This window comes from Podarcis bocagei, assembly GCF_964188305.1.
Source record: "Podarcis bocagei genome assembly, chromosome: 13".
NCBI lineage: Eukaryota > Metazoa > Chordata > Lepidosauria > Squamata > Lacertidae > Podarcis > Podarcis bocagei.
The window spans coordinates 43,164,540-43,189,566 of NC_138138.1; the positions used below are offsets into that span (position 1 = coordinate 43,164,540).

Below are 25,027 nucleotides of genomic sequence, written 5' to 3' on the forward strand. Positions count from 1 at the left end.
AACTACAACTAATGCAGAATGCGGCAGCTAGACTGGTGACTGGGAGTGGCTGCAGAGACCATATAACACTGGTCCTGAAAGACCTACATTGGCTCCCACTACGTTTCTGAGCACAATTCAAAGTGTTGGTGCTGATCTTGATAGCCCTCAATGGACTCAGCCCAGTATACCTGAAGGAGTGTCTCCACCCCCATCGTTCAACCTGGGCACAGAGGTGCAGCTCTGAGGGCCTTCTGGTGGTTCCCTCAATATTATTAAAGTCTGAATCCATTTTATTCCCCCTACACATTGGGGAAAGGAATAATAGGCAATAAGAAGTAACTTTCCTTATTTCTTGAATTATAATTTTTGTTTTGAATTTCAGGTTTTAAGAAGTGGAATGATGTAAAATGCAACAACACGTACACCTTCATCTGCAAGCGATAACTCTAAAGGAGACTTCCCTTCTCCACTGTGTTGGCTGGGAAGCTGCCTTGACATTATTTCTGCTCTCTCTCATCACTTTCAAAATAGCCATTGCTATAGAGATGCCTCTTCAATTTCCCCCTTCCCTTTGAAATTTTCTTGGACCTGCAGCAGAGCATCATCTTAATAAATTCTCTTCCATGCATATTTTCCTTATTGCATTGCTGTTCTGCTTTGTCCATCCATACTTACAAGCACGGCCACCCCACCCATGAGGCAAGGTGAAGTTCTTGCCTCAGACGGCAAGCTGGGATGGGTAGCAGATTGGCCTCCTGCTCTTGTTGACTGTCTCCTCCGTCTCCACCAGCCTGCCCTGCTTGCATCCACATTCCCTCCTATAATGCAAGGACATCATAGATGATAGGAGAGACCTGCCTCTTTTACATGGGTGCATTATGTATGTGCCCTGAGGGAATGGCAAAGAGAATGATGATGAGGGCATTGGCACTGGAAGGCCTTTTCTGGGTGAGTGCCAGCTGCCCACAAGTGGGGACCTGGGGGTGAGTGACAGGGGTGTCATGTGAGCTGGAACTGCATGGGGTGGCAGGAGCTGAAGTCACAGGAGGAGAGAAGGTTATCCTGGCTCTGCCTTTACCTCTTCCACAAACCCAAGTGCTCAATCCCTTCCTGAAGCCATTTACTAGGTACTGGAGTCAGGAACATTGGCATGTTGCTGTTAGTTAGGATAAGCCTGACTTTCAGCATATCTGACAAGAAAGGCTGTAGAGGATTGGTTCCTCCTTTGCAAGGTGTGTAGTTCTTGGGCAGGCAGGTGAAGCAGGAAAGAACAGCATCCCCTACCATGTAAAGGAGGCCCATTGTCTTTTAGACTTCTTAACTATGATTCTTGGGGGTGCAATTTTCTCATTTGCTTCAGTTGCCAGGATGCCTTGTGCTGGCCTGCCTTAGGGACACTTCTTCTACCATCACCGCTGCTCACAACAAAGAGAGCATTCATACCTCAACGTAGCTACAAATTCCCATCCTAAAGCACACTCCTTTTCTCAGAGCTCCTCAGCACGGTTTATACTATAACCAGAATTGTGGAAGCCATAAAGTGAGGATAGGGAAAATTACAGGAGGTCCCCACAGCATGTGACTGTTGAGATGCCTCCGGGGAGATGGGGGCAATTGGCAGGCCCCCAGCTGGCTCTAGCCCACCGGCCAGCAGCCGGGCAAACTCCAGTTCTTGGAACAGAATCAAAACTGTGACTCAAGCCTCAGAGACCTTTAGAGACTGAGCACGCAAGCTTGTACGTTACATTCAAGCATTTGCATGCTTCTGGAAATCTAGTGGAATAAACCACAAGTTTAACATTTATTTTTGTGCTATTTCCTTTGAGGGGAAAAAAGATATGTTTGCAAGCCTGGAATCCACTTGCAAGTCTGGAAGTCTGTTTAGGGCTACGCACCACCTGAGGCCATGCAAGTTGCTCCACAAGTGCCTTTCACAAAAGAAAGATGTTTGCAGAGCATCACACACAGAGACAGACACACACAGACAGACACACCAGATCGACTTTCAACAGTTTGCTCAATGGGCATAGATGAAGCTCCACTAGAAGACTTTCTTTTAGAAAAACTGCTTGCAGAGCACTACTGGTGTGAATAAAATTGAGCTGGACATGGCAGATTACAGATGCATGAGCACATGAGAAAACAGGATAAAAGAACTGGCTTTTTGATCAGTAAAACTAATGAATTAAACTCCTTGTGTTTGGGCTGCCCAAATAGATTCCCAGTCTAATAGCACAGAGGGTTGTTAGACTGATTTTTGGGCTGCTATGCAAAGGTCTTCAACCTCAAATGGATCTGTCTCTGAGGTTCTTACACATAGTCTCATTCCATGTGACAAGCAGACTGATACTGTGCATTGTATATCTTTTGAATTATGAGCCCCTCTTCCGGCTACACAAATTAAAGATGCTCATCTCTGGCCTTGTCTCGGTGTCTCTGCCTCTAGGCAAAAGGACAAAACAGTGCATGCTGGCAATCTTGTAGGGCCACTTCACCCATTACACAGTAGCAAACCCAGCAAAGGGGAAGCCCTAGGTTGTCCCTCAATGGGGTATTTTTCTCTATAATATGTATATCCTGAATGCAACCTAAGATAAGAGGGGAAATCAGAGAGACCAAGTCTACTATGTCTACCTGTCAGGTTTCAGGGAATCCGATCCCCCCTTCCCTCCTGGCTGGCTGCCAGAAATGGGAAAACAAGGTGTTCTTACCAAGATAATTTATTCAATATTCACAAAGACATAGGATGTCGCCTCTCAGATAATGGTGTTGCTCCAAATAAGTCCCACCCCTCCGTCTCTCCTATTATACATCATTCCTACATCAGCTAATCTGTGTGTTCTGCCTCTGAGCTTATTTTCTTCGTCTAGCGGTTTTTTCGTCTTGCGAAGCAAGCCCATTGAAGGATTAGCGGATTAGCGCTATTAGCGCTATTAGCGGCTTTTAGCTGCTTATCTGCTGATCGGATCAGCTGATAAGCGGCTTAGCGGCTTAGAAGGGGGGGAGGGGAAAAAACCAGCAGGAACTCGCAAGACATTGTCGTCTTGCGAAGCAAGCCCATAGGAAATTCGTTTTGCGAAGCACCTCCAAAACGGAAAACTCTTTCGTCTAGCGAGTTTTCCGTCTTGCGAGGCATTCGTCTTGCGGGGCACCACTGTATAAGAGTGCTTTAAATGTGCGATGAGGCTCTGACTTAAGTCTAGGCAGGCTAGAAATCTTCGTGTTTTGTTAGACCAAATGGAAAAAGAGCGAAGTCCCAACCAAAGAAGAACAGCAACTTAAACTGATGGAATATGCACAGCTTACAGATTTAACATATAGAATAAGAAGGAGGAGGAGGAGAAGAAGAAGAAGAAGAAGAAGAAGAAGAAGAAGAAGAAGAAGAAGAAGAAGAAGAAAAGAATTTATTTATTTATTTATACCCTGTCTAGGCTGAGCAGCTTTCAACAGAGCATTAAAAACAGAATAAAACTTCAAACATACATACATTTAAAGAAGACTGGGAAATGATTATTGAATATATGGGTGAAAATTGTGTACACTTAAAAACGCTGGTAGAATTAAGATAAATTCAACAGTGTAGATAAGTTTTGATTTCTGTACTAATGGAATACTGAATGGTTATCTTATGTAAAAAGGGATTTATTGTAAGCAAACTGAACCAGGGAAAGAGAAGAAGGGAAGTCATTGATTTAAGGTTGCTTAAATGAATATTCCAAAATATGTGTGTGTGTGTGTGTGTGTGTGAGAGAGAGAGAGAGAGAGAGAGAGAGAGAGAGAGAGAGAGAGAGAGAGAGAGAGAAATCCCAGAACTGTCTAATTCAGGTATACAACTCCCCTACCTGCCCCGCCCTCACTGAAACTCACAACAATATTTTTCCTAATGAAAGGCTAAATGACACAGCAGAAGTCCTTGAATGATTTAGGACAAATGGCACTCCTTGTAAGAACATGGTGTTTGAACAGTATATTCCTTTTGGAACCATGCACAGCTACAGTACATTGAGATACCTTTGAATAGTTTGTCTCTGAACTCAAACTCAAAGATAGTAATTGTGGAATTGGCTCTGCAGAGACATCTGAGGGGAATGATCAGATTCTCCATCAAGTTATGGAGGCAGTCCATACTACAAACATCATATTTAAAAAGGGTGAGATTCAGTCCAAACCTGAATCTGTGAAGTGCATGGGCCAGACAGTGACTGCAGCCATACAGCCAGAAGGGTAAGCTACTATGCAGGAAGTAATAAAACAATATTTCCATCTTAAAGCTTTCTGTTCTCCTACTCTCAATGCCCACCGAGACCTGAGAGGGGAGTTCAGGAATGCTTCCTAAAGACACTGAGTCTGTCAGCTGTCTCTCCCCTAGTTCTTTTCCTCCTGCTGCTTGTCATCCAGTATCTCCCAGCTTCTCCCCTCTGCAGCCTCCGAATTATTACCTTCTGCAAACCACTCTTCTAAACCTATGCTGTCTCCTCTTGGAAGGGCAGAAAAAGGGAGGAGCGGTCTCCACCATTCCTCCTCAGTCCAGTCTCCTAGGACCTCCCTGACTCCAACAAGACTGTTCCAGAGGTGATCATCTGTGCTCTCCCCCTCTACATTTTCTATCACTTAATCATTGTCATGAGGGCAATGTAAACTTTTATTTGGGAGACAGAGTGTCTCAAAGACAGAGTATCCTCTTGCAACTTATGACTCATCAGGACATTCAGATAACTAAAGCTAGAGCAAGAGGATTGATATGCAAGCTGGCATATCCAGTGATAACTAGAAGGTGGGTGGAAGTTGTTGCGCTTCTGCTAGGCTTGCTTTGAGTAATCAAAGGGAACCACATAAACCACAGGTGGTTCCTGAATTACCATGGAATATGTTGGGTGTAGATGCACTTGAACATGGCTCTCCCCCTTTTCTTCTTGTGGTTGATGTTTTTCAATATTGAGAAACATTGAGGCTGCTTTGGAATATGGCAGTAACTGTGACTGTTAAGTTTAAAGTCAGATTACCAGATTTCCCCCCCCCCCAATGAATCCAGGGACACTTTTCAACTTCCTACTAAATAGATGGATTTTGTCAGGGGACTGATTTGTAAATCTGAGGACTGTCCCTGAGAAACGGGGACATCTGGAAACCTTAGTTTAAAGCTATGTTCATGGGTCATGGAATTCCTGGGATAGCTGTGTGTGATAATATGCCCTTCACTAAGAGTGTCGACTGTTTGCTCATGATTGGGGGTTTGAACACAGCTTTAGAAGCTGTTCATCTGGTGGCAATTTCGTTTTTCAACAAAACCAAGCAACTGAGACTGCTAGAAACTTGAGATGGTGACCGGCCAGTCAAGTCCACCCAAGCTAGCGCTGGGGGCTCTTCTCCTTACAAAGCTTTATCCATCTGCGCTACCCAATGCCATTTCTACCACAAGAGTGTTTGCTGCCCATCCCAGCTACCTTTAAAAGGACCAGCTGCTGCCTTGCCCGGCCTCCTTCCTCCTTTTCCTCATTACCCATTTCTCCCTCCCTTCCTCGGTTTAGAGGCTCTCTCTGGGGCTTGTAGTCGCCACCGGTTATCAGAGCCAGAAAGGAATTTAACTCCCTACAACAGTTGCCTCTAGGCTGAATTTTTTTTTGCTATTCTTTCAGTGAGTAGCAGGAGTTTTACTAGATCACCCTTGTTCTTTGTCAGAACCTGGTGGAAACTGCTGGGTAGACAGCTAAAGGGCAACCCCTTTAAGAGGCCTTGAGAGGTGAACAACCCCTGGTTTTAGCTTGGGCTGGGCTGGTCGCTTGGCCACCTCAAATTTCCAGCACTCCCAGTCACTTGCTTTTATACCATTCCTGGGCCCTTAGTGCTGGATAATGTTCCCAAGGAATGTCCTGGAAGGTGTGCCAGTAAACCCGGCAAGATGGGCAGGGTATAAACAAGATTAGTAGTATAGTCATCGTTGTAGTAGTCTTGGTTTCTGCCCTCATTGAGACCATTATATGGGCTGCCAATGACTACACAGCAACATTATGTTCATGTTTTAAGTATTTTTTAAGAAGTGCTTGTACTCAGAACCCTTTGCAGTTGTTTTTCAGGTGTGAATTTCTTTGGAAATTGGGCATATAGTTCTTGGGGAGTAGATAAGAGCAGTGTCAGTAAAGCCTGCCAAATGATAAACCTGAAGCAACAGAGCCTTGGAAGGTTTTTTATTGTCGTTGTTGCTGGGAGGTTTTAAAGGGCCATTATTACCCTTTGCTCAAATGATGGTGCCTACATTTGCAGACCACCTGAATGAAGCTCACCAATCAAGGACCACCATTTGGGAACCCCTACTGGAGACCATTGTGTTTTTCTGTTCTGCCTTTAGCCAAAAGAACACAAATGCAACAGACAGCAACATTTCCACTGATGTGTTGTCTTTCCCAGTCCTAACTGGAGATGCCAGGAATTGAACCCAGAACCTTCTGCATGGAAGACACATGCTCTGCCACTGAACTACTGTCCCTTGTAGGCATGGGGAGAGACAGAGAAAAGCGGTGGGATTAAATTTGGATTGTGGGTGGAAGAAAATGAATTTTGAGCTGGGTAAGAGGCATGGAGAAGGAGAAAGCCCCAGTTTCCTGTTTTAAAGTAATCTTTACTTTAAAGGTCTGGTATCTCAGTAAGATAAGCAAGATGAGAGTTTGGTAATGTCTCCCTGAAGCCATCCTGGTATGGCAACAATGCTTGCTCTCGCACAGAGATGAAGAAGCCATAGAAAGCAAGAAAATGAACAGGGTGCCTCTAACGTTTCTTTGTCACTAGGTGGCAGCAGAAAGCAAGGATTGAATTCTGTGTTGGTTGGGGAATCATCAAGAATGTTGATCAGCATACAAATATGAACAGTTGCATTTCCACAAATAAGTGCTGTGCTTGGTTCATTTCATTCACAAAACCAGGTTTTTAAAACCAATTTTTCTATTTATGAAAACAAATGGACTGACATTTTTATTTTTATTTTTGCATGCCGCATCAGAGACAATAAAGTCAAGACTGGAAGTGGGGGGCATATACATTTTAGACCAGGAGTGGGGGGGGGGTGTTTTATCAGCCTAGGGGGCCACCGTTCCTTCTGTTCAAGCTTCCAGGGGCTCCTTGCCAGCAGTGGGCATAGCAACAAATAAAAATCTTATCTTTGTGTTGTAGGTTATTTTCTACACACTTGTTGTTGTTGTTTAGTCGTTTAGTTGTGTCCGACTCTTTGTGACCCCATGGACCAGAGCACGCCAGGCACTCCTGTCTTCCACTGCCTCCCGCAGTTTGGTCAGACTCATGTTTGTAGCTTCGAGAACACTGTCCAACCATCTTGTCCTCTGTCGTCCCCTTCTCCTTGTGCCCTCCATCTTTCCCAACATCAGGGTCTTTTCTAGGGACTCTTCTCTTCTCATGAGGTGACCAAAGTATTGGAGCCTCAGCTTCAGGATCTGTCCTTCCAGTGAGCACTCAGGGCTGATTTCCTTCAGAATGGATAGGTTTGATCTTCTGGCAGTCCATGGGACTCTCAAGAGTCTCCTCCAGCACCATAATTCAAAAGCATCAATTCTTCGGCGATCAGCCTTCTTTATGGTCCAGCTCTCACTTCCATACATCACTACTGGGAACACCATGGCTTTAACTATACGGACCTTTGTTGGCAAGGTGATGTCTCTGCTTTTTAAGATGCTGTCTAGGTTTGTCATTGCTTTTCTCTCAATAAGCAGGTGTCTTTTAATTTCGTGACTGCTGTCACCATCTGCAGTGATCATGGAGCCCAAGAAAGTAAAATCTCTCACTGCCTCCATTTCTTCCCCTTCTATTTGCCAGGAGGTGATGGGACCAGTGGCCATGATCTTAGGGTTTTTTTATGCTGAGCTTCAGGCCATATTTTGTGCTCTCCTCTTTCACCCTCATTAAGAGGTTCTTTAATTCCTCCTAACTTTTTGCCATCAAAGGTTGTTGATATTTCTTCTGGCAATCTTAATTCCGGCTTGGGATTCATCCAGTCATACAAACACCCTATCTTCCTTCCAGAGAAGCAGCAGACATGATCAGAGTTTAAGGGCACATTCCAGCCATTCAGAATCATCTGGGGTGGCAATTTTCGTTCTGCTCAGGGGGACCCTTGATGTCTGCAGAAAATATTAAGTGGGATCAATGTGCTTGTTTGGAAAAGCATTCCAAGACTGCCCTTCACAGGAGTGCACCAGTAGGACCCCAGTAAGGATGACCAGACAAACCAGCAGGCAGCTAGAGACCAGCATGGTGGGGTCTAAGAATCTACTGGGAGGGAAAGGAAAAGGGAGGAAAAGGGGAGAAGTTAAAGAGATGCCTATTTCTTAAGTGGGGGAGGGGGACAAGAACCCTTATACACCTTATAGGAAATGCAGTGGCAGAATTTGGAGCATTTGTGGGAAGCCTCTATGGAAACAAAGTTAAATATGATTGGATGAGACCTGATATAAACAGCTGCATTCCATCTTGTCTGTGACAAGCAGACTGGTACTGTGCATTGTATGTCTTTTGAATTATGAACCCCTCCTCCGGCTACACAAATTAAAGATAATCATCTCTGGCCTTGTCTCAGTGTCTCTAGGCAAAAGGACACAACGTGGTCCTGCAACGTGGCATTTCTCCTTCCAAGGAATATTGTTTCTTAAAACAAAGTCCTGGTTCTTTGAGATGGCCATCAGTCACTGGGACTTGCTTCTCCTCTTTGGCAACTTTGCAGAGCTTGACCTTTCAAATATCACCTTATTCGCTTGTCATTTATACTCAGTTTATACCTGAATATGTTAAAATTAGTATCATTATCAAGGTAACAAGCATATATCCACAAAATCTTCAGACCCATTTTGCAAAATAGTATCTGACTTATTTTGGTGTGTGACATGTATGCACAGTTACCTGGGGGAAAGTCATAGGTAGGGATGGAGTGGCTATACTCCTGATTTTTGTTGTTCTGGGTATGATATGCAATACTACCTCTTCATTTCTATTTATCAGGACAGCTAAATAGAAATTCCATCTTACAAGTGCGATTCTCCTTCCCAGGGCTATTTTTCTTGAAAAAGAGGTGCTGGAACCTTCCACGACATAGCTGTCAACTTTCCCCTTTTCTTGCGAGGAATCCTATTCGGAATAAGGGAATTTCCCTTATACAAAGAGGAAAGTTGACAGCTATGCACCACGAACACCCCCCTTGCTCTCTTATAATGGCAACGGCACCATCTGAGAGGTTCTAGGACTGGGTTCTGGTGAGTTCCACCTGGGGTAAAAGCCTGCCCTTGCCCACTCCACAAAGACACACAGAGAATTCATATCTCCATTTTTGGAGACAGTATATATCTCACTGCAGGAAAAAAATAGGACTCTCTTCTGGTCAAAGTTCAGGGGCTGCCAATGTGGTGCTCACAAAATATATTTAAGCAAGGGGGACCTCAGGGCAGGGCATTGACTAATGTCAATGGGCCCTGCCAGAAATCTGGGATTCTTAACAGCTGCCCAAGAATGGCAGGGGCTGCCTCCAGCTTTAGAAAGGAGCGAGTCAAGTGGAAAACTTCTCGTACAGCTGCTTTCCAAACATGGCACAATTGGAAGTGTTGGCGAGACCTGAGACAAACAGCTGCATCCCATCCCATGGCAGTGGGGTCATCAGCAGCAGAGACTCAACTGTATGGATGACTCAAATGTTGGACTCCATCCCCTCCCCTTTTGTGGCTTAGGAACCTGCCTTAAACTGCATGATCTTGCTTCATCATCTTGCTTCCACCCCTTCCTCTGCTAAATAAACTTTTGTAATCACCCATCTCCCACCATTACATTAAATTACCCACTGGTTTCCCCCCTTCTTCCTTTCAGGAAATCTGGGGGCTGGTTGACCGTTGGGGTTGCCAAATGTTTTATACTCCCACCCCCTGCAGCAAGTTATGATGAATCTTTTTCAAGCCAAGAGCCACACTCATTTCTGGGCTACCTTCTGAGGGCCACATGCCAAAGGCAAGCAGGGCCAGAAGTCAAAGTGTGTCAAGCAGCAAATGTAAATTTTACTGGGATATCTTCTACACAGATCCATGCACACTCCCTTCTATGTCGCATCGAGACAAGCAGGAGAATACCCTCCAACATGCTGCAGATGGAAATCAAGGTGCATGTCTTTCAGGGCCACACTCTCTCAGAAGCCAATATGGGACATCCCAGGAGCCAATCAGAAGCCAGGGTGGCTTTTGTAATACCAGGGTGTCCCGCTCAAAGCAGGACAGAGTATGCAAGAGGCATTATCAGAGCTCAAGGACACATTCAACCCTGACAAAAACAATGAGTATGTTTATGATTAGTATATTTGTTTATATCCTGCATATCAGTTATTCAGCTGGTGTCATTTCTTCAGCTGCATAAAATCCCAGGGAACAAATATCAAATTTTATTGCAGACCCGACAGTCTGTGTATCAAATATTACATTTCCAAACATCAGAAACTTACAGTTCTACAAATGTTGGCCTGGCAAGGAAGATGGCGATTTTAAGTGTGTGACACCTGGGGGGTTGCATTTGGCTCCCAGTCCTGAGGTTCCCCACCTCCAGTTTTGAGGCTGAATTTCTTCATAAATAAGAAGTTAACACCCAGAATGTACAAGATACGAAAATATTTGAGCGGGCAATATATAAGTGCCACATCTTCTCCTACTCTGGGGAGGAGACATGGGTTTGGACATTCTCATGTGCCAGATAAGAGAGGGATTATTAGCTCCCTGATGCTGATGTCTCCCCACCCCCAATTTGCCACTTCTGCACTGATCTCCTTCCTTTGCCATGTGTCCTTAGGAAATCCTCTCCACAAAATGTCCTGGGTATTGGCCTGGCCAGCTCTAAGTGGTCCAAAACTATGTGATTTTGAGGACCTTATGGGGAGGCAAATTCCCCACATCAGTGAAGATCATGGTGAGTTAGGTGGACCGACGGCTTATCTCAGCACATGCTAAGTCATATTTGGACTAACATGAAGCAGGAAAGAAGAAAAGAAGGAAGGCCGGAGAGGAAGTACAGTGGTACCTCGGGTTAAGTACTTAATTCGTTCCAGAGGTCCGTTCTTAACCTGAAACTGTTCTTAACCTGAAGCACCACTTTAGCTAATGGGGCCTCCTGCTGCCGCTGCGCCACCGGAACACGATTTCTGTTCTCATCCTGAAGAAAAGTTCTTAACCCGAGGTACTATTTCTGGGTTAGCGGAGTCTGTAACCTGAAGCGTATGTAATCTGAAGCATATGTAACTCAAGGTACCACTGTAAGGTACTTTACCAACCAGCAGTTACCAAAAGAGAGGGGGAAATGGGTTGCCTTTCTATCCATCACTCCCAGTTGGTTCAGGTAGCATATTGCAAGCCTTCTCGCTTTACTCCCAACAGAAACATGAGCAACTTTCCTGATGAAAAGCACCCGCCACCCTGCAACCCAAGCTGTGGTTTACAAAAAAAAAGAAAAAGGAAAAAAAAGAATATCTGGTCACAGACAGTGTCTATTATGTTCATAATTTTGAATATTCTGGTTCTTGTGGGGGGGAAAGTGTTTTGTTATGCAGGAGTTTGTTAAAGATTTGCCTAATTCACTCTGATAAGAACTAGTTTCTCTGATTTCCTGCTTTCACTCATAAAGAGCTTCTGAGCTCTTCATAGGCAGAATGTAGGCACAGGGACACACATTTTGCTTTTGATAGAATGAGCTTTATTGAGAGAATAGCCATTGAGAGAAAGCAACAGAATGCGTAGTTAGAAGCCCGGCGTCATTGTCCTTAGAGCCACAGCTCCCAGGGTCCCCTGAAAAGGGCAAATGACTGTTAAACTGGGGAAATTCAATGATGTGGTTGCGTTGCAGGGAGAAATGGCCAAAGAAGCATTCCGGCTTCAATGGACAGAGTGTGGCTTGCGTGGTTTTCTGCCTATCACAGCACCTTCTCCAGGTGAACGGGCTTCTTGTTTTCGCAGGTCACACGAATGAGTTTGGAGGTCTCTGTGCCTTTGTATTTGCAGTCCTTAGGAGGTTTACCATCGGTGTAGCTGCAGTCAATCATGGGGAAGTTCTCATTGCTGTCATAGAATTTACCTTGCCAATGCTTCCCACCATTGCCGCAGACCTGTAGGACAGACTCCTTGTCATGGTTAATGAAAGTATTCCTCGGTTTGCATCTACTTGGGTTCATATTCCTCTTCACCATCATGAGGTTGCAGTAGGCACTGGGGTTGGAGGCTGGGGTCTGGGGATAATCAATGTGCTTGTTTTGAAAAGCTTCCCAAGACTGCCCTTCACAGGACTGCACCAGGACGACGCTGAGAAGGATGGCCAGACGAACCAGCAGGCAGCTAGAGACCAGCATGGTGGCGTCCAAGAATTTTCTGGTAGGAAAAAGAAGAGAAAGAAAAGGGGAAAACATTAAGGAAATGCCTATTTCTTAAGGCATCTTATACACCTTACAGGAAATACACCTATATAGGACATTTCCTTATAGGAAATGTGGTGGTAGAATATGAAGCATTTGTGGGAAGCCTCTATTGAAACAAAGTTAAATATGATTGGCATGAATGGGAGGTCCTGCCCCAATTGACCTTATTCATATGGATAAATGACAAAATATATTTAAGCAAGGGGGACCTCAGGGCAGGAATTAGTCAATGGGCCCTGCCAGGATTCTTATTTTTTAATATACAGTGGTACCTCGGGTTACATATGCTTCAGGTTACATACACTTCAGGTTACAGACGCCGCTAACCCAGAAATAGTACCTTAAGAATTTTGCTTCAGGGTGAGAACAGAAATTGGGCGGAGGTGGCACAGTGGCAGCAGGAGGCCCCATTAGCTAAAGTGGTGCTTCAGGTTAAGAACAGTTTCAGGTTAAGAACGGACCTCCGGAACTAATTAAGTACTGTACTTAACCCAAGGTACCACTGTATATAAATGAATTCATTGGTTTTACATATAATCACATTACGTAACATTGTAGCCTCTTTTTTTATCTCTTTGGCTCAACTGAGCCTAACGACTTCGCTCCATCCAATCTGATGGTTTCCAAAATTAAACTTTACATCTTTACATTTTGCTTCGTTTCCTATCCTTGTTACAGTATTACCTAAAATATTATATTACTCAACCTGAACAGGTAGCAATTTCATCTTACAAATCTTCAGATAACCCTGCTAATGATGGGAATCTGGGGTTCTTAAGAGCTGCACCAGGCGCTGGCACCAGCTGTGTTCACAGAGCAGCCTTCATTCAGATCCACAGCCGGGGCTTTAAGGAGACTGAGGGCTTAGCCACACTTTAATTTCCATGTATTGTGATGTATCACTAAAGAACGAGCTCTCCCTTGGATAGGAGTGGGTCAAGTGGAAAACCACTCGGACCTCTGCTTTCTAAGCATGGCACAATTGGAAGTGTTGGCAAGACCTGAGACAAACAGCTGCATCCCATCCCCAGCAACAGAAACTCAGAGACTCAACTATGTGGATGACTCAAATGTTAGACTCCATCCTCTCCTCCTTTGTTGCTTAAGAACCTACCTTAAACTGCGTAACTATCATAATCATCATCTTGCGTCCACCCCTCCACCTGTTAAATGAACCTTTGTAATCACCTATGTCCCACCATTATGTTTCCCCCCTTCTTTCTTTCAGGAAATCTGGGGGCTGGTTGGCTGTTGTGATTGCCAAATGTTTTATAGTACACACACACACACACAATGCCTCCTACTGCAGCAACTTATGAAGAATCTTTTTCAAGCCAAGAGTCACATTCCTTTCTGGGCTACCTTCTGAGGGCCACATGCCAAAGGCGAGCAGGGCCAGAGGTCAAAGCAGCAAATGTAAATTTTACTATGATATCTTCTGCACGGATTCATGCGCTCTCCATTCTGTGTTGCATCCAGACAAGCAGGAGAATATCCTCCAACATGCTGCAGATGGAAATCATGGTGCGTGTTTTTCAGGCCTGTACTCCTGCAAGTACATGTCTTTCAGGGCCACACTCTCACAGAAGCCAAAATGGGACGTCCCAGGAGCCAATCAGAAGCCAGGATGGCTTCTGTAATACCGGGGTGTCCAGCTCAAAGCAGGACAGAGTATGCAAGAGGCATTATCAAAGGATGCATTCAAACCTGGCAAAAATAATGAGTATGATTATGATTAGTATATTTGTTTATATCCTGCATATCAGTTATTCAGCTGGTATCATTTCTTCAGCTGCATAAAATCCCAGGGACCAAATATCAAACTTCATTGCAGACCCAACAGTCTCTGGTATCAAATACAGTGGTACCTCGGGTTACATACACTTCAGGTTACAGACGCTTCAGGTTACAGACTCTGCTTGTAGCACCCTGCTTGTGGTTAACGCTTAGCTGGAATGAAATATTCAATGCAGCAATAGAGAAATTAAAATAATAATTTATTTGTCAGACAAATAAATGAGAGACACAGTGGTATATGGTTACCAAAGCTCTGCCCTTCCAGCCCTGATGGCCAGCGCTTATATTCCCTCAGTCCAGCCCCCTTGCTCCTCCTTTGGCTGCCTCTGTCCAATCAGCCTGGTTGAAATTCCTATTGGCTGTTTGCTAGAACCAATCATAAAAGATACACCCATTTCCTATTACCTTTTATGGGAGACAAAGAGCTATATTTCCTTCTATCTATAAATGGCAAACAAGTAGCCATATATCTTACAGCTACCTCGACCAGGCACTTTAATTAACATTTCACCTTTTGCCCTCTTGCCCTATTCACTGCAAAACAGATGGCTAATTGTTCTAATTTTATCTTAAACAGAGATCTTGGGTTCACCTTCTCACACACCATCAATGAAATAAGAATCTAACATAAGAATCTAACATTTATTACTTTCTAAATCCTTTGCATAATTACATTTAAGCCAATATATTTCATACATAACATATATAGATTTTTAGAAGAAAAGGAACTTAGAGAACTTAGAGAACTTAGCTTTTACTAAGTTCTCTGAAGCTTCAAAGCAGCTTCAGAGAGAAGCCTCTTTCCCTAGTCCAGCTGCTGTTTCTATTTGCCCTTTTAACCTTATGAAAATGTGGCTCAAGTTTTAATGGGAGGCACAATAATTCTTACTATTTACCAACTCTTAATTGTGTCTTTGCAGCTTGATTGTATTCTGTAATTTGTATGGTCAGTGTGACCTTTTGCTCCTAGCCTGTAATTTCCTTTTACAACCCTGAGGCACTCGTCTCCTGCTAATGCTAATACAAATCAGAGGGGCCCTGTTTAGGAAGATAAACATCTGCCAAAGCACCCAGCTGCCTGGCATGAGAGATACAAACATTTACAAATATATATTTTTAAGCTCATTTTAAAATGCAGATCTTCATCAGATGCCTCACGCTAACCCAGAAATAGTACCTCGGGTTAAGAACTTGGCTTCAGCATGAGAACAGAAATCATGCTCCGGCGGCACAGCGGCAGCAGAAGGCCCCATTAGCTAAAGTGGTGCTTCAGGTTAAGAACAGTTTCAGGTTAAGAATGGACCTCTGGAACGAATTAAGTACTTAACCCGAGGTACCACTGTATTAGATTTCCAAATATCAGAAACTTACAGTTCTACAAATGTTTGCCTGGCTAGGAAGATGGTAATTTTGAGTGAGAGAGACCTGGGGGGGGACCATTTAAGTGGTCCAAAACTATGTGATTTTGAGGACATTATAGGGAGGCAAATTCCCCACATCAGCGAACATAATGGTGAGCTAGGTGGACCAAGGGCTTATCTCAGCACATGCTAAGTCATATTTGGACTAACATGAAGCAGGAAAGAAGAAAACAAGGAAGGCCAGAGAGGAAGTAATGTACTTTACCAACCAGTAGTTACCAAAAGAGAGGGAAGAATGGGTTGCCTTTCTTTCTGTCCTGGGGGACAGGAGGCAGGCAGGTGTGGAGGATTCCCTGGTCCTGAATGGGGTAACTGTGCCCCTGAAGGACCAGGTGCGCAGCCTGGGAGTCATTTTGGACTCACAGCTGTTCGTGGAGGCACAGGTCAAATCTGTGTCCAGGGCAGCTGTTTACCAGCTACATCTGGTACGTAGACTGAGACCCTATCTGCCTGCGGACTGCCTTGCAAGAGTGGTGCATGCTCTGGTTATCTCCCGCTTGGACTACTGCAATGCGCTCTACGTGGGGCTACCTTTGAAGGTGATCCGGAAACTACAACTAATGCAGAATGAGGCAGCTAGACTGGTGACTGAGAGTGGCCGCCGAGACCATATAACACCGGTCTTGAAAGACCTACATTGGCTCCCAGTTTCCAAGCACAATTCAAAGTGTTGGTGCTGACCTTTAAAGCCCTAAACGGCCTCGGTCCAGTATATCTGAAGGAGCGTCTCCACCCCCATCGTTCTACCCAGACACTGAGGTCCAGCACCGAGGGCCTTCTGGCGGTTCCCTCACTACGAGAAGCCAAGTTAGATGGAACCAGGCAGAGAGCCTTCTCGGTAGTGTGCCCTCCCTGTGGAACGCCCTCCCACCAGATGTCAAAGAGAACAACAACTACCAGACTTTTAGAAGACATCTGAAGGCAGCCCTGTTTAGGGAAGCTTTTAATGTTTGATGTATTTTACAATATTTTAATATTTTTTTGAAAGCTGCCCAGAGTGGCTGGGGAAGCCCAGCCAAATGGGCAGGGTATAAATAATAAATTATTATTATTATTATTATTATTATTATTATTATTATTATTATTATTATTATTATTATCCATCACCCCCTAATTGGTTCAGGTAGCATATTGCAAGCCTTGTCACTTTACTCCCAAAAGGAACATGAGCAACTTTCCTGATGAAAAGCACCCCCCAACCCAAGCTATGTTTTACAAAAACAAAACAAAAACAAAACAAAAAAGAATATCTGTTCACAGACAATGTCTATTATGTTCATCATTTTGTATATTCCAGTTCTTGTGGAAAGAAAGTGTTTTGTTATGCAGGAGTTTGTTAAAGATTTGCCTAATTCTCTCTGAAAAGAACAAGTTTCTCTGATTTCCTGCTTTCACTCGTAAAGAGCTTCTGAGCTCTTCATAGGCATAATGTAGGCACAGAGACACACATTTTGCTTTTGATAGAATGAGCTTTATTGAGAGAATAGCCATTGAGAGAAAGCAACAGAATGCTTAGTTAGAAGCCTGGTGTCATTCCCTTCACCTCTGCCTACCAAAGAGATAGGGAACAGGCCCCCATTTCCTCAAGGGCTGTGCTTCCTTATTTGTGAAGGATCTCATTTCAGACTCCTCTGGGTGCAAATCAGCTGCTTAGAGGAACCAGAACCCCAAATGCGAATGAATGAATTATTGTATGCTGCTCATCTGGACTGGGTTGCACCAACAGGATATACAAAAACACAACTTACCCAAGTTCAATCCAGTCCTGAGTTATGCGTGCGACTTTTCGAAGAGGCGAGTCTGTCCTTCAAGCTGCTGCTGCCCAAAGCTTAAAAGGGGCAGGGAAAAGAAGAAATGAACTTCAAGCCACTTGCGCAATAGGAGTTTACCAGAGAATAAATAAAAAAAAATTGAATCGGAAATGTTTGAAAGTTAACCAACAATTATGCAACATGGCTCTGTAAAAAAAGGAAGAAGAATGTAACACTGATAAGAAAGAGGTGTGGTGGTAAAATGAACAGAGGGCAATGTTTGCCTACACCTGCTGATTTCTGTATATCACTCCAGATATGCACCAGAGCAAGCCAAGGTCATTGTTTCACTAGCCAAGCTGACAAGCTTCCAGAACTTGTTGCCAGTTCATTTCCAGGCCCAAGTCGAGGTTCCCACATTAGTTTTTTGTGGGGAGGTGGGGGCTTTTGCAGCCATTACTGTGCCCTTGGTTGCCACCGCATTTCTGAGCCCAATTTAAAGTGCTGTTTTTAATCTTTAAAGCCCTAAATGACTTTGACTCAAGGTGTGGAGAACTGATGCTGCTCAGTGGTCACAAAATGCTAATTAATGCGGTGAAATGGAAAACCAGGGGGGAAGCAAATGCAATGGAGTCTCCTGGATGAGGCCATGCCTGGCTAACTGGCTGCCGGAAAACCTTAACCAAAGCACTCTTCATGAAACATTCTGTTGCAGGACCCACTCATTTCAATTCTTTTTCAAAAAACGATCCTGTCATTTCATTGACCTGTATTCTTTTGCACTTCACCAAAGGTGTAAGCAATCTTAAATGTCTCTTTTTGGACAGAAAAGATGGTGTAGATGTTATTCAAATGCACAAATGATTAACAAGGCAAATAGTGAACCCTGTCACCATTGCAATGAAATATGACCTCGCCACAAATAAATTCACACTTACATCTTAAGGAAAGTTTTATTAGCATTTATCTTCTACACTTGCAGCTATTGAAGCACATGCAAAGCAAATATACTGTATGGATAACAATGTTTGATTTCAAAGGGTACATCCATACTATGCCCTTATAAGAGCTGTGTTTCATGGCTATGGTTCCCCCCTCAAAGATTCTTGGGAATTGTAGTTTGGGGAAAAATTGGGAGTTTTTGGCAGTCCTTCTCACAGAACTACAACTCCCAGGGTTCTCTGGAGACAGCAAGGAAAGCTCTTTATATAACATAAAGTACGACTTTTCTGTTATAGGACAATGGCCTTGGGTTGAGCATGATCTGTGTCCGTTGTCTTGGAAGGCCTGGTCCTTTAATAAAAGAAAGCCCCCAAGATGTCCTGGAGATCAGAGAAGATCCACTGGGGAGTCCCCTTCCTTTGCATCCCAAGTATCTCCCAAGCACAGTTGAATCCAGGCCCTTGCTACAGTTCATGTTTGCAGATGTAGGCGTTCAGTTTGTGGCACTTTGCATCATTCCACTTGGTGAATTCTAAGAGCAAAAGAAAAGTCCAACAGTTGACATATTCCTCTCCCTTGTGTGGATGATCTTGTACAAATACACTACTAAGATACTAATATGGTGTCAATGACTAGTTACCCAAAAGCAGGAACACAACAGCGGCTCTCCCTCCTGCATGTTACAGCAACTGATATTGAAAAGCATGGGAAAAGGTAAGGGTAAAGGACCCCTGGATGGTTAAGTCCAGTCAAAGGTGACTATGGGGTTGTGGCGCTCATTTCACTTTCAGGCAAAGGGAGTTGGCGTTTGTCCGCAGATGGCTTTCTGGGTCATGTGGCCAGCATGACTAAACCGCTTCTGGCACAATGGAACACTGTGACGGAAACCAGAGCGCACGGAAATGCTGTTTACCTTCCCACTGTATCTACTTGCACTGGTGTGCTTTTGAACTGCTAGGTTGACAGAAGCTGGGGCAGAGCAGTGGCAGCTCACTCTGTCATGGGGATTTGAACCGCCAGCCTTCCGATCAGCAAGCCCAAGAGTCTCAGTGGTTTAGACCACAGCGCCACCTGTGTCCCTATTGAAAAGCATACTGCTTCCCTAGCCATGGAGGAAGAGTACAGCCATTGTGGCTAGTAGCCACTGACAGCTTCATCCTTCATGAATTTGTCCTCTATTAAAGTCACCCCGCTGGCATCGGCCTATGACAAAGCGGGGTGCATCTGTCTCCCTTATTACTGACTTTCAGAAGGAATTTTAAAACACCCCTGTTTACCCAGGCATTTGGTGGCAGAAGGGTACTGTTCCTTTCAAATGTGGAATCACTGGTTAAGGGACTTTTTAAAAACTGTTTTAGAAGGTTTTAAACTCTTTTTATAATACTTAGAAATATTATTGATGTGTTTGCCATCCTGGGCTCCTTTGGGAAGCAGGGTGGGATATAAATTGAAACAAGAAGTAATAATGATGCTCTAATGTTATTGTCATTCTTTACGTTTCTTAGTCATTTGTACAAACATCTCAAAACAACTTACAAATCATAGTAAAAGACACAAAATATAAAAAGCTAAATAACTGAAAGCAATGCGCAATTGGTAAAATACACAGATAGAAGTATCCTGTCACTGAAGACTATTGAATAGGCCCTTGACAACAACGTGTGAAGTTAATATAACTGAACAGGGAAGTCTTCGATTCTGGATGGTACTAAATCAATTTTTTTACCTGCACGTTCGCTGCGAACTCTTTCTTCAGGATGGCATCTTCTTTCATGGGCACTTCCCATGGGAGCTCCTACTGCTATTTGCTCAGGTGCGCCATCACCAGGAACAACTTCCTCTCTCACAGAATGCCTCAGCTCAACACAATACTCGTCCTTCCCCAAGTTGTTGGGTGCCCCCGGCATCCAGGCTTTGTAGTTGTAGGTAGACTCATCTGACCACCTCCATTTTCCACTCTGTAGAGTGACGAGAGAAAGTAACTAAGGGGACAACCCAGACAAGAATTTCAAAAAGAATGGGGGAAATGCAGAGAACAGTGCCCCAAAATATATACCTGGACTTGTTTCGATTAATTTCTACAGGAGACTTTGTGTTTTTTTAAGTCATAACTAGGAAAAATTGTAATAATCACATATAAAAGAAACAGTATACAAGAAGTAAATAAGGAGGCCATTTACAGGATAAAGGAAGTCTTTTATTTTTATGTTTGTTTTCTTTATGTAAAGGGATAGGAGTTTAATTTTGATAATTAAATTGTCAATGGTGGTGGGTTTGTTTGTATGTATGAGTTGTTGTGGACTATGTTGTAAATAAATTATTAATAACTTTTTAAAAAAAAAAACCATAAAAAGTTTGGAGGTGAAGGGATACTGGTTCTCCTATGACCTCAGTTCATGGGGCCTACATCCTGGAGCCTATCAACCCAGAAACAACCCATCAACCATTAAATAACGGTTGTACATCATGGTAGTCTACATAACACTGCAAAACTGGAGGACCTGTTCCATAACTAAGATGTCTACAGCCCTAAATTGATTGGGCAGGCCTTACAAATCCACTACTAACACCCAAGGCAACCTCTATGGCTGACAGGGAGCGGCCTCCAAAATTCACAGCTGAGAGGAAGACGTTAGGGATGCAATGGCACTCCATGTGAACAACGTTTGCTAGAAGGTGCCTTTCCCATGGAGAACACTGGCAGAGCAGAAATGTAGCAGTTTCCAGATACTCACATGTCGGATGTCATGCAAACCAATCCAGACATTGCTGATGTCAATCTGGTAAGCAGCGATATGATTGGCTACCACGAGGGTCTCTGCGGGGGTAAGGAGGGAAGCAAGGTGGGCCCCACGCCTGTAACTCTGGCACTCAATCTAGACAAGGACAAGAACAAAGGCTGGTTTTTTCCACATTCTGCTACTCTTTCGTGGGACATCATGTGGGTTAAAGCAAGAAGAATTGTGATGAACAAGGAACTTTTCTTTTTCTTTTTCTTTCCTTTTTTGAAATTTTTGAAATTTGATTTTACAACACACAGCTACGATTAAAAGATTCCCCCAAATCTCTGGACTTCCCACCTTCCCCTGCAAGGGTTCTGTTGTTGTTTTTTAGCTCTATTATCTCCATAGTACCCATTACTTTACAAGTGTTATTGCAATCCTGCTAATGTTTTCATTAGTTTTCAGTGGTCCCCAAGATAAATTATAATTTTTTTCATTCCTTATTAAAGTTATGGTCTTCTTGGCTTTAAGCGTTCTGGTCGATTTTGCCATTTTGGCATAGTAAAACAATTTAATTTGCCATTCTTCTCTTGTAGGGACTTTGTCTTCTATCCATCTCTGAGCTAATAGCATCCATGCTGCTGTTGGAACAAGGAACTTTTCAGGGTTGAGAACCTCAGGCCCAGAGGTTGAATGGGGGCCCTTAAAAACTTTATCCGGCCCACAAAACTATTCCTAGGCCTCATGCCCTCTTCCCAGGTGAGCACCCTCATTGGCCCTACTTCACACCCCAAGTGTTTTCTTCCTAGCTTGAATGTATCATTGAACTCTGATAATACCTCTTGCTTTCCTGGCTAGAGAAGGGTGTGTAGAAATACTACAAAGGTAAAATTCACTTTTGTCTCTGGCCCTGCCCATCACTGCCATGTGGCCCTCCGGGGGTTCCCAGGGTGGAATACAGCCCTCAGTCCGAAAAGGGTTCCTCACCCCAGCCTGAGGGAAAACCTTGACTCTTCCACGGCTTCACAAGATTGCCTCAAGAACAGTGTCAGGTCAGACACCTGCCAAGGGCCTAGATGTATGGAAGGGCTCGTCGCCAAACCTCCCAAACCAACTGTGATAAAGATTCCAACACTGGGCACTGTGGGATCCACACATTGCATCAACCCACCACGATATGGACCCAAGCTTCAGCTCAACTCCCAGAATAATTGCTGCTGCCATCAGGAAAACACATCTGCAGGGAGGAGGGAGGTGATTTGAAAGACTGCCAGAGACAACAAGCAGCCATGCCACATAGGGGCTGTGATGTCGGGAGGATGGCAGAGGCAGCAGCACCCCGTTAAAACAAAACAAAGGGATAATACAGTGGTACCTCTGGTTACAAACTTAATTCGTTCCAGAGGTCTGTACTTAACCTGAAACCATTCATAAGCTGAGGTACCACTTTAGCTAATGGGGCCTCCCAATGCCGCTGCACCGCCGCCGCAAGATTTCTGTTCTCATCCTGAGGTAAAGTTCTTAACCCGAGGTACTACTTCCGGGCTAGCGGATTCTGTAACCGGAAGTGTTTGTAACCCGAGGTGTTTGTAACCCGAGGTAAAACTGTAATTCTTTCCTGTCTTTAGCTAGCTGTTTCCTGGCTGTCTCCTGGGATTCTTCCGGCTGCCATAAGGATGGAGAACCATGAAAAGCAACATTGAACCTCCTTTTGGACCTCCATATTTTGAGATCCATTTACCTAACTTAGGCAAAACCAGCTGGCCGCTTACCTCTGCCTCATGCCAGGTCATCTGAGTCTCAAAATAGCCATAGCAATTGCCCTGGTATTGCAGCCACTCTCTGGCACAGGTGTCAGCTTTCACTGCTCAGGAGAGAGACAAGAAAAACAGGAATGATTGTGAGGAGTGAGACAAGGACGGAGAGAAGTTTGCTTTCCAAACCACAGGCACTCAGCGCCCCTTGCTTCTTTAATTGGCACCAGGGGCACTGCTAGGAGGGGTGACCCGGGGGGGGGGAGTGAACAAAGGTATTTCACGGGGGGTATTTCCTGCAAACAGCAAGGACCCTGCTACAATTCATACTTCTTCTTTTTTGAAGAGGCCCAAGGAGAGTCTGACATCTTTTGGCTCTGAGAAAGTGTCCCATCACAAGAGAACTTCCACTCTGTTGGCAGGAGAAACTCACCTTCCACTAAGGGACTTGAAACCAGGAAGCCAGCCAGAAAGACACTAAGATAAGCAACAGACTTCATTTCCTTTATTCACCTGTGAATATAGGCATAGAGATGGCAGCAGCAAAGCACAGACAGGGTCAGCATCAAGGATTAGCATGGTAGGGCATTTGGAGTATAGGGCCTTAAACCGAGTCAGTATCTGGCTCAGTACGGGGAGGATATTAGCCATGCTTGCTGGGGCTGATGGAAGCTGTAGTCCAACAAGATCTGGAGGGCCACAGCATTTTCATTTGTAGTCTGAACTGGCTGACAGTAACTCTCCAGGGTTTCGGGCAGGTGATATTCCCAGATCTACCCAGAGACACTGGGGACTGAACCAAACTGACAACGCACCTTGAACTTGTTGCATTCAGGAGGTAGACCCACTGAAGGAAAGGGGACCATGGAAGGTGTCTTGCCCAAGGGCCCTGGGAGAAAAACCATGAAGCTGGATACCAGGGAGATGCTGATACCATGAGTATCCATAGTCAAATTCAAACCTGCAGTGGGTATCTAATATCCTGGGATTACTGGGTTCAGTTTCTAGGGTTCTAAGCTGTGAACCAGGCAAAAAGATACCGTTCTGTTAACCAAGGGGGAGAGACTTGGTCACTTAGCTGCTCACCTGAGTCTGCTGCTGAGGTTTCTTCCTTGGAAGATATGCTGGGGCTGTCTGCTAAGTCTGTAGGTGCTTGGATGGTCTCCTGGCCATGCATGGCTTTAATATAGAGCTCAGGTGAACATGATGAAATATTAAAAAGTTACAGCTTTAAGGAAATGTCTTGATACGCTATTGGCAACATTGCATAACAGGGGGCCCAGCCAGCAGAAAGGTGATTTTTATCACAATCCCATTCACAAATTATGAGTGATGGGCCAAAATATGCCCTCTAGTTGACTGTTCTTCCCTTAGGAATGGGGCTTCCCTTTTTCTGCCTCATTTCTGCTGTAGAATTTCAGTGAGAATGGATTTGGCATGCCTTATTGTGTTAGAAGGCTGGGGATGTGTTTCTTCCTGATGAACTTTTCACCAGCAGTCTGCAGCCTCCCTAGGTGCCCATCATGGACACAATCTGTGCTGTGCAGGGGGCCGCTAGGGGCGCCTTGGAAGATGGCCGACAATAACATCTATCCGGCTCACACGAGGTAATTAGAGGCTGATTATGGGTTGACCTTTTCACTAGAAAGGGGAAGAATTGATATTGCATGGAATGCAAATTTGTGGACTTCTGCTTTCAAATAATGCTGCCCAGCAGCACTGTAAATGAACTGGGAAATGACAATGGAAACTAGTGCTGACTCGATCACTTGCTGCTTCAGGGTGTCATGTGGGGCCGTAGAACAGATTCTGACTTTAACCAAATCCTGCAAGCAATTATTCCTAGTACTCTCAATAGACTACAATTCCCACGATGATTTGGCAGATATTATGATTGTGAGGGTGATATGAAATGGATATCCATTTGTGCTGCAGACATGCTCGTCCTCTCAGCCCAAATTGTCCCCCAATATTGTTGTGAAGATAAATGAACTCCGTGTGCAAATTGAACAGATTTCTGCTGGATGAAGGATTGGTTTTTGTTAGAAAACACTGATGTCCTAGATCTTGAAGGGTTTAACAATGCTTTTGGGTGGCATGCATATTTGTGGTACGACAAGGTAAAGATTCACAAATTGTTCAAAAACCATATTGTCAGGAAAGCTTTATTCATTGTCTGGACTAAATATAAGGACTTACTTGAAAATAAGACCCCGAGGTGGTTATC

General features: G+C 44.2%; 3 protein-coding genes across 5 annotated transcripts in view; 1 reads left to right on the top strand and 2 right to left on the bottom strand.

Annotated features, from left to right (window-relative positions):
* Positions 1-612, top strand: part of LOC308570901 (C-type lectin BpLec-like) — a 107,939-nt gene extending 107,327 nt beyond the window's left edge. For all 3 annotated transcript variants that reach the window (XM_081165972.1, XM_081165970.1, XM_081165971.1), the window contains exon 6: positions 365-612. In XM_081165972.1, the coding sequence (XP_081022098.1) occupies positions 365-426 (62 nt within the window). In that variant the 3' untranslated portion in view covers positions 427-612. The remainder of the gene's footprint in view (positions 1-364) is intronic.
* Positions 613-11,674: 11,062 nt separating this feature from the next.
* Positions 11,675-17,496, bottom strand: LOC308570912 (ribonuclease pancreatic-like). The gene is made up of 2 exons (XM_081165986.1): positions 17,379-17,496; positions 11,675-12,365 (listed from the first exon to the last, which is right to left on the bottom strand). The coding sequence occupies exon 2, from the start codon at positions 12,344-12,346 to the stop codon at positions 11,915-11,917; it is 432 nt and encodes a 143-aa protein (XP_081022112.1). The 5' UTR covers positions 12,347-12,365; positions 17,379-17,496; the 3' UTR covers positions 11,675-11,914.
* Positions 17,497-18,701: 1,205 nt separating this feature from the next.
* On the bottom strand, positions 18,702-22,906 carry LOC308570910 (C-type lectin BfL-2-like). The gene is made up of 4 exons (XM_081165985.1): positions 22,819-22,906; positions 21,059-21,199; positions 20,050-20,281; positions 18,702-18,855 (listed from the first exon to the last, which is right to left on the bottom strand). Exons 1-4 carry the CDS (start codon positions 22,837-22,839, stop codon positions 18,788-18,790), a joined length of 462 nt encoding a protein of 153 aa, XP_081022111.1. The 5' UTR covers positions 22,840-22,906; the 3' UTR covers positions 18,702-18,787.
* Positions 22,907-25,027: the final 2,121 nt, after the last annotated feature.